The 12124-nt window shown below is 36.2% G+C and overlaps 2 protein-coding genes across 7 annotated transcripts; both read left to right on the top strand.

Annotated features, from left to right (window-relative positions):
- The first annotated feature begins 664 nt into the window (after positions 1-664).
- Positions 665-3389, top strand: LOC133795922 (proteasome subunit beta type-2-B-like). Its single transcript, XM_062233394.1, has 3 exons — positions 665-945; positions 1039-1162; positions 2632-3389. The coding sequence occupies exons 1-3, from the start codon at positions 788-790 to the stop codon at positions 2965-2967; spliced, it is 618 nt and encodes a 205-aa protein (XP_062089378.1). The 5' UTR covers positions 665-787; the 3' UTR covers positions 2968-3389.
- Positions 3390-3760: 371 nt separating this feature from the next.
- LOC133795924 (retrovirus-related Pol polyprotein from transposon RE1) lies at positions 3761-11590 on the top strand. Of its 6 annotated transcripts, XM_062233400.1 has the most exons (9): positions 3776-4173; positions 4267-4341; positions 4572-4645; positions 4761-4863; positions 5011-5061; positions 5271-5424; positions 10871-11009; positions 11101-11206; positions 11291-11590. In XM_062233400.1, exons 1-9 carry the CDS (start codon positions 4023-4025, stop codon positions 11434-11436), a joined length of 999 nt encoding a protein of 332 aa, XP_062089384.1. In that variant the 5' UTR covers positions 3776-4022; the 3' UTR covers positions 11437-11590. The 6 variants fall into 6 exon arrangements, with proteins under 6 accessions (XP_062089381.1, XP_062089383.1, XP_062089385.1 ...); XM_062233401.1 differs by lacking the exons at positions 10871-11009; positions 11101-11206; positions 11291-11590 and adding exons at positions 9524-9822; positions 9917-10092 and having other exon boundaries at positions 3766-4173; XM_062233397.1 differs by lacking the exons at positions 10871-11009; positions 11101-11206; positions 11291-11590 and adding an exon at positions 9524-10760 and having other exon boundaries at positions 3761-4173.
- Positions 11591-12124: the final 534 nt, after the last annotated feature.

Raw genomic sequence — 12124 nt, forward strand, 5'->3', positions numbered from 1 at the left:
AAACACGTTTATTATTTTTTGTTTTTAAAAACAAAAAACAAAAATGGTTACCAAACATATTTTTATTTTTTAAAAATAAAAAAACAAAAATAAAATAATATTTCTATTTTTATGTTTAAAAAATTTAAAAACAAAAATTTTACCAAACGGACCCTTAATATGTTTGAGAGAAATACTTTATGTTTAATGTAAATAATGTAAAATAAGATTTCTTAAAAAAAAAAATACAGACTTCTGCTGAAAATAAGTATGATATAGTTTAAAAACGTAATGTTTTTAACTAAAATAAGTGAGAGTGTTACACTTTCTAGTCCTGAAGAATATCTTTTCTTAATGTACTACCCTTATAAATATAATTGTTGGATTTAGCTCCAAATCTGATTTTTAAAATTCCAATTACTCATTATTACAAGTCTACACTTCTAATTCCAAATTTGTTCAAATTCACACTAACTTTGTTTTTGTACAAATTCATCTAGGGAGTTTTAGCATGAAAATAAAGGGTCGAACTCTTATAAGATGATTTTTTTTTTTTTGACAATATAAGATGATAATTTGTTTTGACAATATTAGATGATAATTTTTTTTAATATATAGTTGCCAATTCATTGATTTTGTTAATAAGCATTGCAATGTAATAAAATAAAAAGTAAATAAGAAAGTGAGTTGGGTAATTTGGCCTTTTCACGTTCTCATTGCATAAAGATTCGAACTTGCTCCTCAAGTCGCTGATAAACACTCCCAGACCGGAGAGAATTGCAATCTTAACAGATCAAGGAAGACGAAGATGGAGTGCGTATTCGGACTTGTTGGGAACGGGTTCGCCGTGGTGGTGGCGGACACATCGGCGGTGAACAGCATTCTGGTTCACAAATCAAACGAGGACAAGATCATGGTCCTCGACTCTCACAAGCTCATTGCCGCTAGCGGCGAGTCTGGTGACAGGTTCTTTGATGAAATCTTCCTCAATTTGATTTTTCAACATAATTGTTTGTATAAAAATTAGTGCTTATTTTATTTTTTTGGGCGGTAAAATAGGGTTCAATTTACCGAGTACATACAGAAGAATGTGGCTTTGTACCAGTTCCGTAATGGTATTCCATTAACCACTGCCGCCGCCGCTAACTTTACTCGGGGCGAGCTCGCCACCGCTTTGCGAAAGGTATTTGATTAGTTTTTCTTTTCAATTGTTGTAAACTTTATTTTTATATGGCGATTATGTTCCACTAAAATTCTTAGTTTTTCGTAATGGGTTTAAGTAGATGGATAGTCTAGGGTTTTCTTTGGTTTATTGAATATGAGTGTTGGGATTTGATTTAAATGTACCAATGTGGAAGTTAAAACCAAATGATTGTTAACTTTTTGAAATGGGTTTAAGCAGATGGACATTCTAGGGTTTTGTTTGCTTTAATTTATTAAAGATGTGTTTTGGAATTTCATATGATACGTATCAATGTGGTAGGAAGTGAATCAGTTTTTAAGGAGTGGTTAAAACTAAAAATCCGTTTCTATATGGCCCTTCTTGTGGATTAATTTCCAAGGGGATTAGGGTAAATCACCAAGATGTTTGTATATGGTCCTTCTTGTGGGTTTCTATGGTATGCAGTTCATGTTGAAGTCTGAAAAGTCAGATTGACAGGTTATGGTGCTTATAGGACCGGGTACTATATGTGACTACTAGCCCCCTGTATTTTCTTTGATCTGAACATTAGTTTAGGTGCCTACAGCCTATCTAAATTGGTTGATTGAAACTCCTTATCTCACTTTATAATGTTTTTGTAGATTGTGAGAAATTTTAAAGAACTAGAGTGTATTCTAAAACATCACGGCATTGGAAATATAACAAACAGTAAGGAAACTTCTTGTAGTTTCTGGTTTCCTATGTTCTTTTTATGGGCAATGATAAGCTTTTGTTATTTTAATTGTTAGCTATAATTATTTTTCAATTCCTTTATCTAACGAGCTTTGAATGGATGTTGCCTATGTATCGGAACAACAAGTTACCAATTTATGCTGCTGTAGTGACTACATACTATATCTATATGTGATACTAGGTCCTCCCTTCATGTGTTTTTAAATTGGCTTTGGTGCCTATGGCTATTTTAAGTTTGGTCGATTCTGACATTCTCAATATTGTTTTATTCTATTATTGAAAAGACCGCAGAATACAAAAAAAAAAAAAAAGTTGATTGTAGTAAAAAAAACATATGAAATTAGAACGACTTAACATTTGCTGAATAGTTTCTAGCATTTTCTTGTTTCCTATTCCTTTTGCTGTCTTACTCCCATTTGACTTTTGTGCTTCTGGTCAGTAGTAATATTTGATACTTTTGAATTTAGTTGTAAACATTTTAAGCTAGTTTCTGTGCGATCAATTGATTTAGAGTTTTGAGAATATTGAAGTTTCGTGAACAGTTGAATCTGAATCCTGAAATTCAGATTCAAGGATCTTTTTATTTGACTGTGGTCTAATGTGTCATAGAATCTACGTCTCGACATCTAGCTTCGATAACAAGATGGAAGTATTGTGTGCAAATTAGTATCATCCAGCTGCATCTCCATGCTTATAATCATCTCGTAGATTGGTCCTTGTTTAACCGTCTTGTAATTATTTATTTGTTTATTTTTCAGAATCCTTACTCCGTCAACATCCTTTTAGCTGGATATGATAAGGAGACAGGCCCATCGCTCTACTACATCGACTACATTGCCACACTACACAAGGTTGAGAAGGGAGCATTTGGTTATGGATCCTATTTTTCACTCTCCATGATGGATAGACATTATCACAGTGGCATGTCATTAGAAGAAGCGATTAATTTGGTCGATAAATGCATTATGGAGATTCGATCTAGGCTGGTTGTGGCACCGCCAAACTTCTTGATCAAGATTGTGGACAAAGATGGAGCAAGACAGTATGATTGGCGTGAATCTATCAGCCATTCTAGTGCTGTTCCTTCAGCTTGAGGTGTTAGTGACTCGTTATCATCAGACCTTTTTTCTTTTTTCTGCTGTTTTATTTATATGCTATTTCGGGCATTTAGTTTGTATAAGCAACAGAGGATCCATACCATGTCTAGAATTAATTTCAATTTCAAATACCCAATAGTATCATCTGGGTTGGCCATGTCACCAGGCAGAGTATCTTCTCTCCTGCCCAAGCCTTTGGTCATGCGTTGAAGGGCCTTCCTGAGCGAGGATGTTAGAGCCAGAAATGCTGAGTAAGGCCAGCCATGTGTGTCCACCCTAAGCTAGTTCAGGTTCTAATTCGTGGCTGTATGTCTCCAAAGTTGATTATTGTCGATAGATATATGGTTGGATTTTGATTCCTCTTTCTCTCCTATTAAAATAATCTATAAACGACGAAGAAGGATGAGAATTTTTCATCATCTTCTCAGAGGCTGCAAACTTGTGAACTACAAAAAGACATTACATCTTTTGGTCACATAAAAACGTGTTATTTTACTGATCGTATTCATTACTGGACGATATGTTGTTAAATAAATAAACAAACGACGTCTAGAAAAACACAACATTTTAAAAAAACGTGATTTGAGTACTTGAAGGGACAAACAATATATTGATGAAATGAACTTTTAAACATGAGATTTTTCAAAAGATCACGACGTTGGAGCAAAATAAATAAATATATAAATAAAATTGTTTTTAAACGACGTGTCGTTGATTCCAAAAGGCGGCATATCATTATATAAACTGATAATTTTTATATACAGTTCATTTGGTGCAATCTTCATTTAGTGAAAATATACTATCAAAAATTAAGTCGCCCAATTCGAGACAACATTCCATTTTCAAAAGAAAAAAAAATTGAGACAACATTTGTGTGGAGGATAAAATCAGAGAATTTAAAAATAAAGAAACGACACATCACATCGTACATGTACTTATTGTCGTAGATAGCATAACCGAGAATAGGTGGGCTAACCGGGGAAAATCTCGAAAGAGAATCAGTGAAGTCGACCTGGGTTTTCGTCACTAGTCCTACCCAAACTTCAGTTTCAATGGAAGAAAGACCTGTATCTTCTTCACTGCCATTACCATCTACATCAGCAGAAGAGCTCCAAGATCATGTGATGAGCGAGGTCCACTTGGGTTGCCCACCTGGTCACTCCGGCTCCCACTATTCCTACTTCTTCTCCTCTGTTCCTCCTGGTAATTCAATTCCTCCTGAGCTCTCTATCATTAATACATTATTCTCAGTTATATATATATATATATATATGTATATATGTTTGCACTAGATAGAAGTCGAAGCAGATTCAACGCATAAATCGATTCTGCTGGATGAGGATGGTGATCTTGTTCTTACTAGACGCAGCAGTGAGTCTTCTCTTTTCAATACTTTCTTTACCTTTCGTATTTCTTTTTTTTTATGGTTCTTCCTACGAAGTGGGTTTAGCTTGTAATTATGAATCATGGTTTTTCTATTTAAGTTTGGGCCTTAATTTTAGATCTTCAGGTTCAAACTGTTAGTATTTGTATGGATTTAATTTGGGGTCTGCATTCTGGCTAAACATAACTGTTCCACTGCAATGCTTTTCACTATACAGAATCATCAAAACAATTTTTTCGTGTGGTTATCCAGCATAATATCACATCTTCAATTCTAAATGTGGGTTTGCAAGTAAGTTTTGGTTTCCTCTAATGCTTTTATGTTGTTTTCTGTTCATTTATATATATATATATATATATGTATGTATGTATATACATATTTGTTATAACTTCATTTCTCCCTCCAGGTGTGGAAAGCAGAACTGTTGTTGTCTGATTTTTTATTGCATAAGATGTTTACATCGTCTGAATTTGAGGGAGTTGTTTCATTAGAACTTGGTGCTGGCACTGGTATGTGGAAAGTTCATACATTCTATTCTTGTTATAGATAATAGAATCATGTATATAATGCAAATCTTACACTAAGAACGAATAAATTCAATTAGTAGAAACATCTTTGTCTTAAAATGACTAGATTTTATTTTATTTCTTTATCAGGGTTGGCGGGTATATTACTTGCACACGTTGCTAAAACTGTGTTTTTAACAGGTAGAGTAGCTTTGCTCCTCTATTTCTTGTTTTTTCCTAATGGTGTATTTGGCTGTTTGGAAATAATTTGTCAAAAATCAGTAAACCTTATAGAATACAAGAATTCAATTGTGATTTTATCAAATGATTGCGTTTTCAGGGGAGGATTTCTTAATTTATTTCACAGAGTTAACTTACAGTAAAATGTTATTTTCTGTGGTTGGTGACAGACCATGGTGAAGAGATCCTCAACAACTGTGCTAAGAATGTCGACCTTAATTCTGAACTAATTAACTGTCGAGCTACCATTCATGTTCGCGAACTTAATTGGATGAATTCCTGGCCTCCTAGAATAAGCCTCAAAGAATCGCCAAATTGTAATCGGTAACACATCTTCTTTTTTCCCCTTCCCTGTAGATGTGAGTTAACAATACCATATTAGAGCTTAATTTCCTGATGATGTAATGATACTGAGATTCATTCTTTTTATAAATGTTTTATAATATGCTAACATATCTTTATTGTTATTTTTGTTTAGAAATTAGAACTTAGGTTCACATTGTTCTTTGATAGCAGTAACTGAATAACAAACTCTCAACTGATCCTTGTCTGAATGTAATCAGTTTAGAAGCTGTTGTAACAACTTTTAATTAGTTGTGTTAATCTTTCTTTTAATTACTCTAGTAATTAGCTTAAGGGTAATTTTCCTTGTATTAACTCAGCTATATAAATAAATGTTCACTCATATGGGTTGTAACTGTTTACATCCTACTGAGCTGCTTTTCTAAAGTTCTCTCAAAATCATCTTTGTTCTTTTGTTCGTTCATGGTATCCAGAGCCACTGACTAAGGTCATCCATGGAGTCTTCAACCACTGGTTCCGACGTGCCTGCTACTGGGAATACCTCTTCTCTACAACAAAATCCTCCTGCTCCAACTTCTACCAATTCATCTTTCAATGTTCTAGGTTCTTGGAACCCATTCTCAAACTCTCTCAATTCTTCTCTTACTGTCAAATTAGATTGCTTAAATTTTCTCTCATGGAAGTCACAGGTCATACCCACGGTCATTGGTCATGGTCTTGATGATCTTCTCTTCAGTGATGTTCATCCCATTCAGAATCTTGTTAATGGTTCCACAAATCCTGAGTATACCAGCGGGAGAAGAAAGGATCAACTTATGCTTTCTTGGCTTCGCTCATCTATGTACGATGGTGTTCTTGCCTCCATTGCTACTTTCACCACTTCCTATTCAGTGTGGCGTGCTCTTGAGCAGCGTTTTTCCAGTCAATCGAAGGCAAGACTTCTCCGAATCAAGGGGCAGCTTTCTCACATACAGAAAGGTAATCTTTCTATCTCTGAGTATGTTGATAAAGTTAAGATTCTATGTGATAGTCTCTTTGTAGCTGGATGTACAATGGCTGATGATGATACTGTAATGCACATCCTCAATGGTCTTGGCCCTGAATTTGACCCCGTGGTCTCGGGCATTACATCTCGAAGTGATTCTCTATCTTTGGAGGTTGTTCAAGCTCTATTGATGTCTCATGAGACTCGTCTTGAAAGGCATCAGACAATTGGGGATCTCTCTATGAAGATGTCTGCCAATCTTTCTTTGGCTCCTCAAAGAAACTACACCAATGGCAACTATAGGTCCTATGGAGGTTCTGGCTGCAATTATCCTCCTGATTTTGGTCCCAAAAGTTATGAGCGTGGTGCGCTTTGCAGTGTACCGCCCACCAATCATTTGTATTGTCAAGTGTGTCTCAAAACTGGACACTCTGTTGCCGTGTGCCACTATAGGTTTGACAAAACCTTTATTACTCCTAAAGTTGGACATCCTCAACCCAGGGCCTATCTCTGTGAACAAGAGTTTGATTATGATCCACAAGCACATGTTACCACTTCTGTTCGTGACTTTGGAGATGATAATGCCTGGTATGCCGACTCCGGTGCTACAAACCATGTGGTTTTTGGCATGGAAAATGTGGATTGTGCAGCCCCTTACACTGGTTCGGAGACCCTTGCAGTGGGAAATGGTAAGAAGGTTCATATTTCTCACATTGGTAACGCATTACCAAGAAGCTGGTTAGTGTGTCCAAACTAACTAAGGATAATGATGTTTTTGTGGAATTTCATAAAAATTGCTGCTTTGTTAAGGGCAAACAAACGGGGAATGTTCAACTCAATGGGAAGACTAAAGGAGGTCTTTATCTACTTGGAGATGCTGCTACTAATTTAGAGACTACTCTTCACTGCAATCTTGCCACAACTCAGCCTTGTTTTTCTTCTTGTACTTGTAATACTGTCACTAAAATGACAACAAACTCTTGTACTGATTTGGATGATTCCAATAAAGAGAGCACTAGTTTGAATTCTTGTGATTCTTCATCTCCAATTTGTTTTTCTACTACTTTTCAAGATATCAATACATGGCATTCGAAACTTGGGCACCTAGTCCCTAGTACAATGAATTTTTTTTTTTCTACAATTCCACATTCAGGCACATTTAAAAATCTACAATTTTGTGAAGCATGTCAAAGTGGAAAGATTCACAAACTTCCATTCCCTGTCTCTACAACTAAAGTCACACAACCCCTTGAACTTATTCATACAGACTTGTGGGGACCAACTCATGTTTCCTCTATTGATGCCTTTAAGTATTATGTCCACTTTCTTGATAATTTCAGTCGCTATACATAGATTTTTCCACCAACTTTAAAGTCTCAAGCTCTAGATGTTTTTATGAAATTTAAAGGGCTGATAGAGAGTACAGGCCTTTTGCTTACCTATATAAGGTGTTCAAGCTGATTGGGGAGGAGAGTACAGGCCTTTTGCTCGATTTTTGATTGTTCAAGGTATAACATTTCAACATCCCTGTCCCCACACGCATGAGCAAAATGGACAGGCTAAGAAGAAACACAGGCACATTACAGAAACTAGTCTCACTATGCTAGCATAGTCGGGTTTGGCCCTTTCCTACTGGTGGTATGCGTTTCAAGCTGCTGTGATCTCCATAAATAGGCTACCTACACCTATTTTACAAGATGTGTCTCCTTATGAATGCCTCTTTCAGAAAGTACCAGATTATACATTTCTCAAGACCTTTGGGTGTGCTTGTTATCCACACTTAAGGCCTTATCAAACTCACAAGCTCAATTTTCGTACTGAGCAATGTATTTTTCTTGGCTACTCCATGCAGCACAAGGGATATCTTTGTCAAAGCAAGGCTGGAAGAATTTATATTGCAAGAAATGTGGTGTTTCATGAAACACAATTTCCTGCCTTACACCATTCATCAACAAATCAGGTACAAAACTCATCTAATGTGTCGTTTCCTTTTGCTACTTTTACCACTGTACCTTGGCATACAACCTCTAATAATGCTACTCTTCATGTCCCCTCTTCAACTGCTGCTGTTCCACGAGCTTCCTCTGTTGCCACAACCTGCTTCAAGTGTCACTAATTCTCCTACCTTGCCCACAAATACAACAGCTCCTGTTTTTCACGTGTGCCAACTCTTGCTACAACAGCTAATGTTGTTCCTTCAACAGTTGTTTCAACTGTGCCAACTTATACTCATGTGCAATCAACAGCTGTCTCAAATATGTCAGCTCATGCTCCTGTGCAATCAACTGTTGTTTCAGATGCTTCTTTAGCTCCTTCAGAGGCTCCTAGGACTCATGCTATGGCCACTCGGTCTCAACATGGAACTTACAAGCCCAAGGCTTACTCGGCAACCAAACATCCCTTACCCGAGTCCTTGCTTCCAAGAGAGCCTACTTCAACTAAACGAGCTTTGGAAAATCCCCAGTGGTATCAATCTATGAAACACGAATTTGGTGCTCTTCAAAAGACGGGTACGTGGACCCTTGTTCCCTACCATTTGGACATGAACCTTGTTGGCAATAAATGAGTTTTTCGTGTGAAGCTCAAATCGGATGGCACCTTGGATAAGTTCAAATCTCGATTAGTAGCAAAGGGCTATCTCCAAACACCTGGAATTGACTATCAAGAGACCTGTAGTCCGGTTGTTAAGCCAGCAACAGTTCATGTTGTTCTTTCTCTTGTTGTCTCGTCTAATTGGGATGTCAAGTAACTAGATGTGTCGAATGCCTTTCTCAATGGCCACTCGAGTGAAACAGTTTACATGCAGCAGCCACAAGGCTTTATTGTTCCAAAAAAGCTTAATTTTGTTTGTAAGTTGAACAAAGCTATCTATGGTTTGAAACAGGTGCCCCGAGCTTGGAATGAAAAGTTGAAACAAGCCTTATTTCAGTGGGGCTTTGTTGCTTCGAAATCAGATAACTCACTATTTGTTTTTGGGTCAGGACATCAGCTGGTTGTTCTTTTGGTATATGTGGACGATATACTCATCACTAGACCAAATACTGCTCTTATCTCCAAGCTTATTGTTGATCTCAATAAATCCTTTTCTCTTAAAAATATGGGCTCAGTACATTACTTTCTTGTTGAAATATGCAGAACTTTTGCAGGCATGTACTTATCTCAGAAAAAATACATCACTGATCTTTTGGTCAAGCTTCACATGGAAGGTGCCAAAGCAGCAGCTAGTCCAACAAGTTCAGCTCACAAACTTTCTCTCAAGGAAGGAGTTCCTTTTGCTGATGTTTCTCTATGCCGAAGTACTTTGGGAGCACTTCAATATCTCACTCTTACACGGCCTGAAGTAGCTTTTATCATTAATAAGCTAAGTCAGTTCATCCATGCTCCTACTGATGTCCACTGGGAAGCTTGCAAAAGGTTACTGAGGTATTTAAAAGGTACTATTTTTGATGGGATACTTCTTAGACCAGCTGCAATTATGTCATTACATGGCTATTCTGATGCTGACTGGACCAGTTGTATGGATGATAGAAGGTCTACTGGTGGATATGCAATCTTCATGAGTGAAAATCTGGTCTCTTGGTCTGCAAAGAAGCAACAAGTGGTAGCAAGGTCAAGTACTGAAAGTGAATTCAGAGCATTAGCAAATGCTTCTGAAGATATCAAGTGGCTTGTCTCATTGCTTTCTGAGCTGCATGTTACACTAGCTGCACCTCCAGTGATATGGGTTGACAATCAAAGTACTGCTGCATTTGCAGCAAACCTAGTTTTCCATGCTCGGTCTAAACACATCGAGATAGATCTTCACTTTGTTAGAGATCAGATTTTATCCAAAACACTTGATGTTCGTTATGTTCCCTCAGTTGATCAGATTGCAGATATTTTGACGAAGCCTCTGCCCATTGATCATTTTCAGTATCTCAAATCCAAGCTCAAAGTGTCTCCAACTCCTTTTCGCTTGAGGGGGATGATAGCAGTAATTGAATAACAAACGCTCAACTGTGATCCTTGTCTGAATGTAATCAGTTTAGAAGCTGTTGTAACAGCTTTTAATTAGTTGTGTTAATCTTTCTTTTAATTATTGATCATTTTCAGTATCTCAAATCCAAGCTCAAAGTGTCTCCAACTCCTTTTCGCTTGAGGGGGATGATAGCAGTAACTGAATAACAAACTCTCAACTGTGATCCTTGTCTGAATGTAATCAGTTTAGAAGTTGTTGTAACAGCTTTTAATTAGTTGTGTTAATCTTTCTTTTAATTACTCTTGTTATTAGCTTAAGGGTAATTTTCCTTGTATTAACTCAGCTCTATAAATAAATGTTCACTCATTTGGGTTGTAACTTTTTACAACCTACTGAACTGCTTTTCTAAAGTTCTCTCAAAATCATCTCCTGGTCTTTAGTTCGTTCATTCTTAAGTCTTAAGAGTATTTCTTAACATTGTTAATTTGGGAAACATGAGCTGGTTCATTTGATGGATTTCTTAGGCATATTTGGACCTCCTCAGAAGTTGAAGAAGCTTTGGAAGCTGCCTTACTTGTAGCTGCGGACGTAATATACAGTGATGACCTGACAGATGCATTTTTTAGTACTGTAGAGCAATTAATGTCTATGGGATCAGAAAAGGTACATAGAAAAGCATTGAAATGGTCCATAGTAACGTTTGCAAATACATAGTAAGATTAAGATCATTGATAGGAATCACTTTGCTTATCAGGTGCTGTACTTGGCATTGGAAAAGCGCTACAACTTCAGTCTTGACGATCTCAATGTCGTTGCAAATGGTTATTCGCATTTCCGAAGTTATCTGCAAGATGAAGGAGGTCAGAATTTTTTTTGTGTGTTCATAAATTTTACCATAGATAATTATCCTTCCGGATTTTATGTTTAGAATTGTTTGGTTGCAGATTTTCCTGGAAATGAAGATTGTTCAAGGCCTTGCTTTGTGGCCAAGTGCATTGACATGTCACAAATTCCTCAATATATGAGAGAATATGACAGAGGAAATGAAGTTGAGATTTGGCAGATTAAATACCATAGAAGAAAATTCTAGTCAGTCTTATTTTATTATCTTCATTATTACTTTTTTGCATGCAGAAAATTCTAGTCTTAGTTTCCTCCACATATGATAACACTTTTTCCTTTTGTAAAGTATATTAGAATCTCTTGTTTCAAAAAAAAAGAAAAGTATATCAGGATCTGTATTAGTGCAGTGTGTGGTGGCCATTGCTAAAAAGGCTAAAGCTAACCCATAGCAACCGTTACACCCGACACTCCAGCTCCGACGATGAAACTATAGTATAAGGCTGGAAAAGGGGATAACTTGAAAAGTACCCAGATTTAAGATTAGTTAACTAAAAATAACTACTAAGAGCACTCCCATCCGGTGCTCTACTTCAACCTTTAAAATACCTCAAAAAAACACACATTTTTCTATTTTACCTCTAAGTTTTACATTTTACCATACATCAAATTCTCTATTTTTTTCTCTATATCATTTAAATATTATATTTTCAAACATTTTTTATTCATTTCAAATATTTTTTATAACTATCAATAATATCCTAATATATTTTAATATTATAATATTGGGTTAAAGGATGAATAGTATACATTAAATATAGCTTGGTACTGTAGTTTTATGTAAAAATATTTGTAAAATACATCATCCAATGTATACCCATTTTTGTTAGTTTTAGCTATTTTTTACATATTTTGGTAATATAACTCACCTAATGTGA

The sequence above is a fragment of the Humulus lupulus genome, chromosome 8, assembly GCF_963169125.1.
Source record: "Humulus lupulus chromosome 8, drHumLupu1.1, whole genome shotgun sequence".
NCBI lineage: Eukaryota > Viridiplantae > Streptophyta > Magnoliopsida > Rosales > Cannabaceae > Humulus > Humulus lupulus.

Coding starts and splice junctions, on each gene's coding strand:
- LOC133795922 (XM_062233394.1), top strand. CDS start 788: ATGGAGTGCGTATTCGGACTTGTTGGGAACGGGTTCGCCGTGGTGGTG. Junction 946..1,038: donor AGCGGCGAGTCTGGTGACAG/GTTCTTTGATGA, acceptor GCGGTAAAATAG/GGTTCAATTTACCGAGTACA. Junction 1,163..2,631: donor TCGCCACCGCTTTGCGAAAG/GTATTTGATTAG, acceptor TTTATTTTTCAG/AATCCTTACTCCGTCAACAT.
- LOC133795924 (XM_062233397.1), top strand. CDS start 4,023: ATGGAAGAAAGACCTGTATCTTCTTCACTGCCATTACCATCTACATCA. Junction 4,864..5,010: donor AGAACTTGGTGCTGGCACTG/GTATGTGGAAAG, acceptor TTTCTTTATCAG/GGTTGGCGGGTATATTACTT. Junction 5,425..9,523: donor GAATCGCCAAATTGTAATCG/GTAACACATCTT, acceptor TGAAATATGCAG/AACTTTTGCAGGCATGTACT.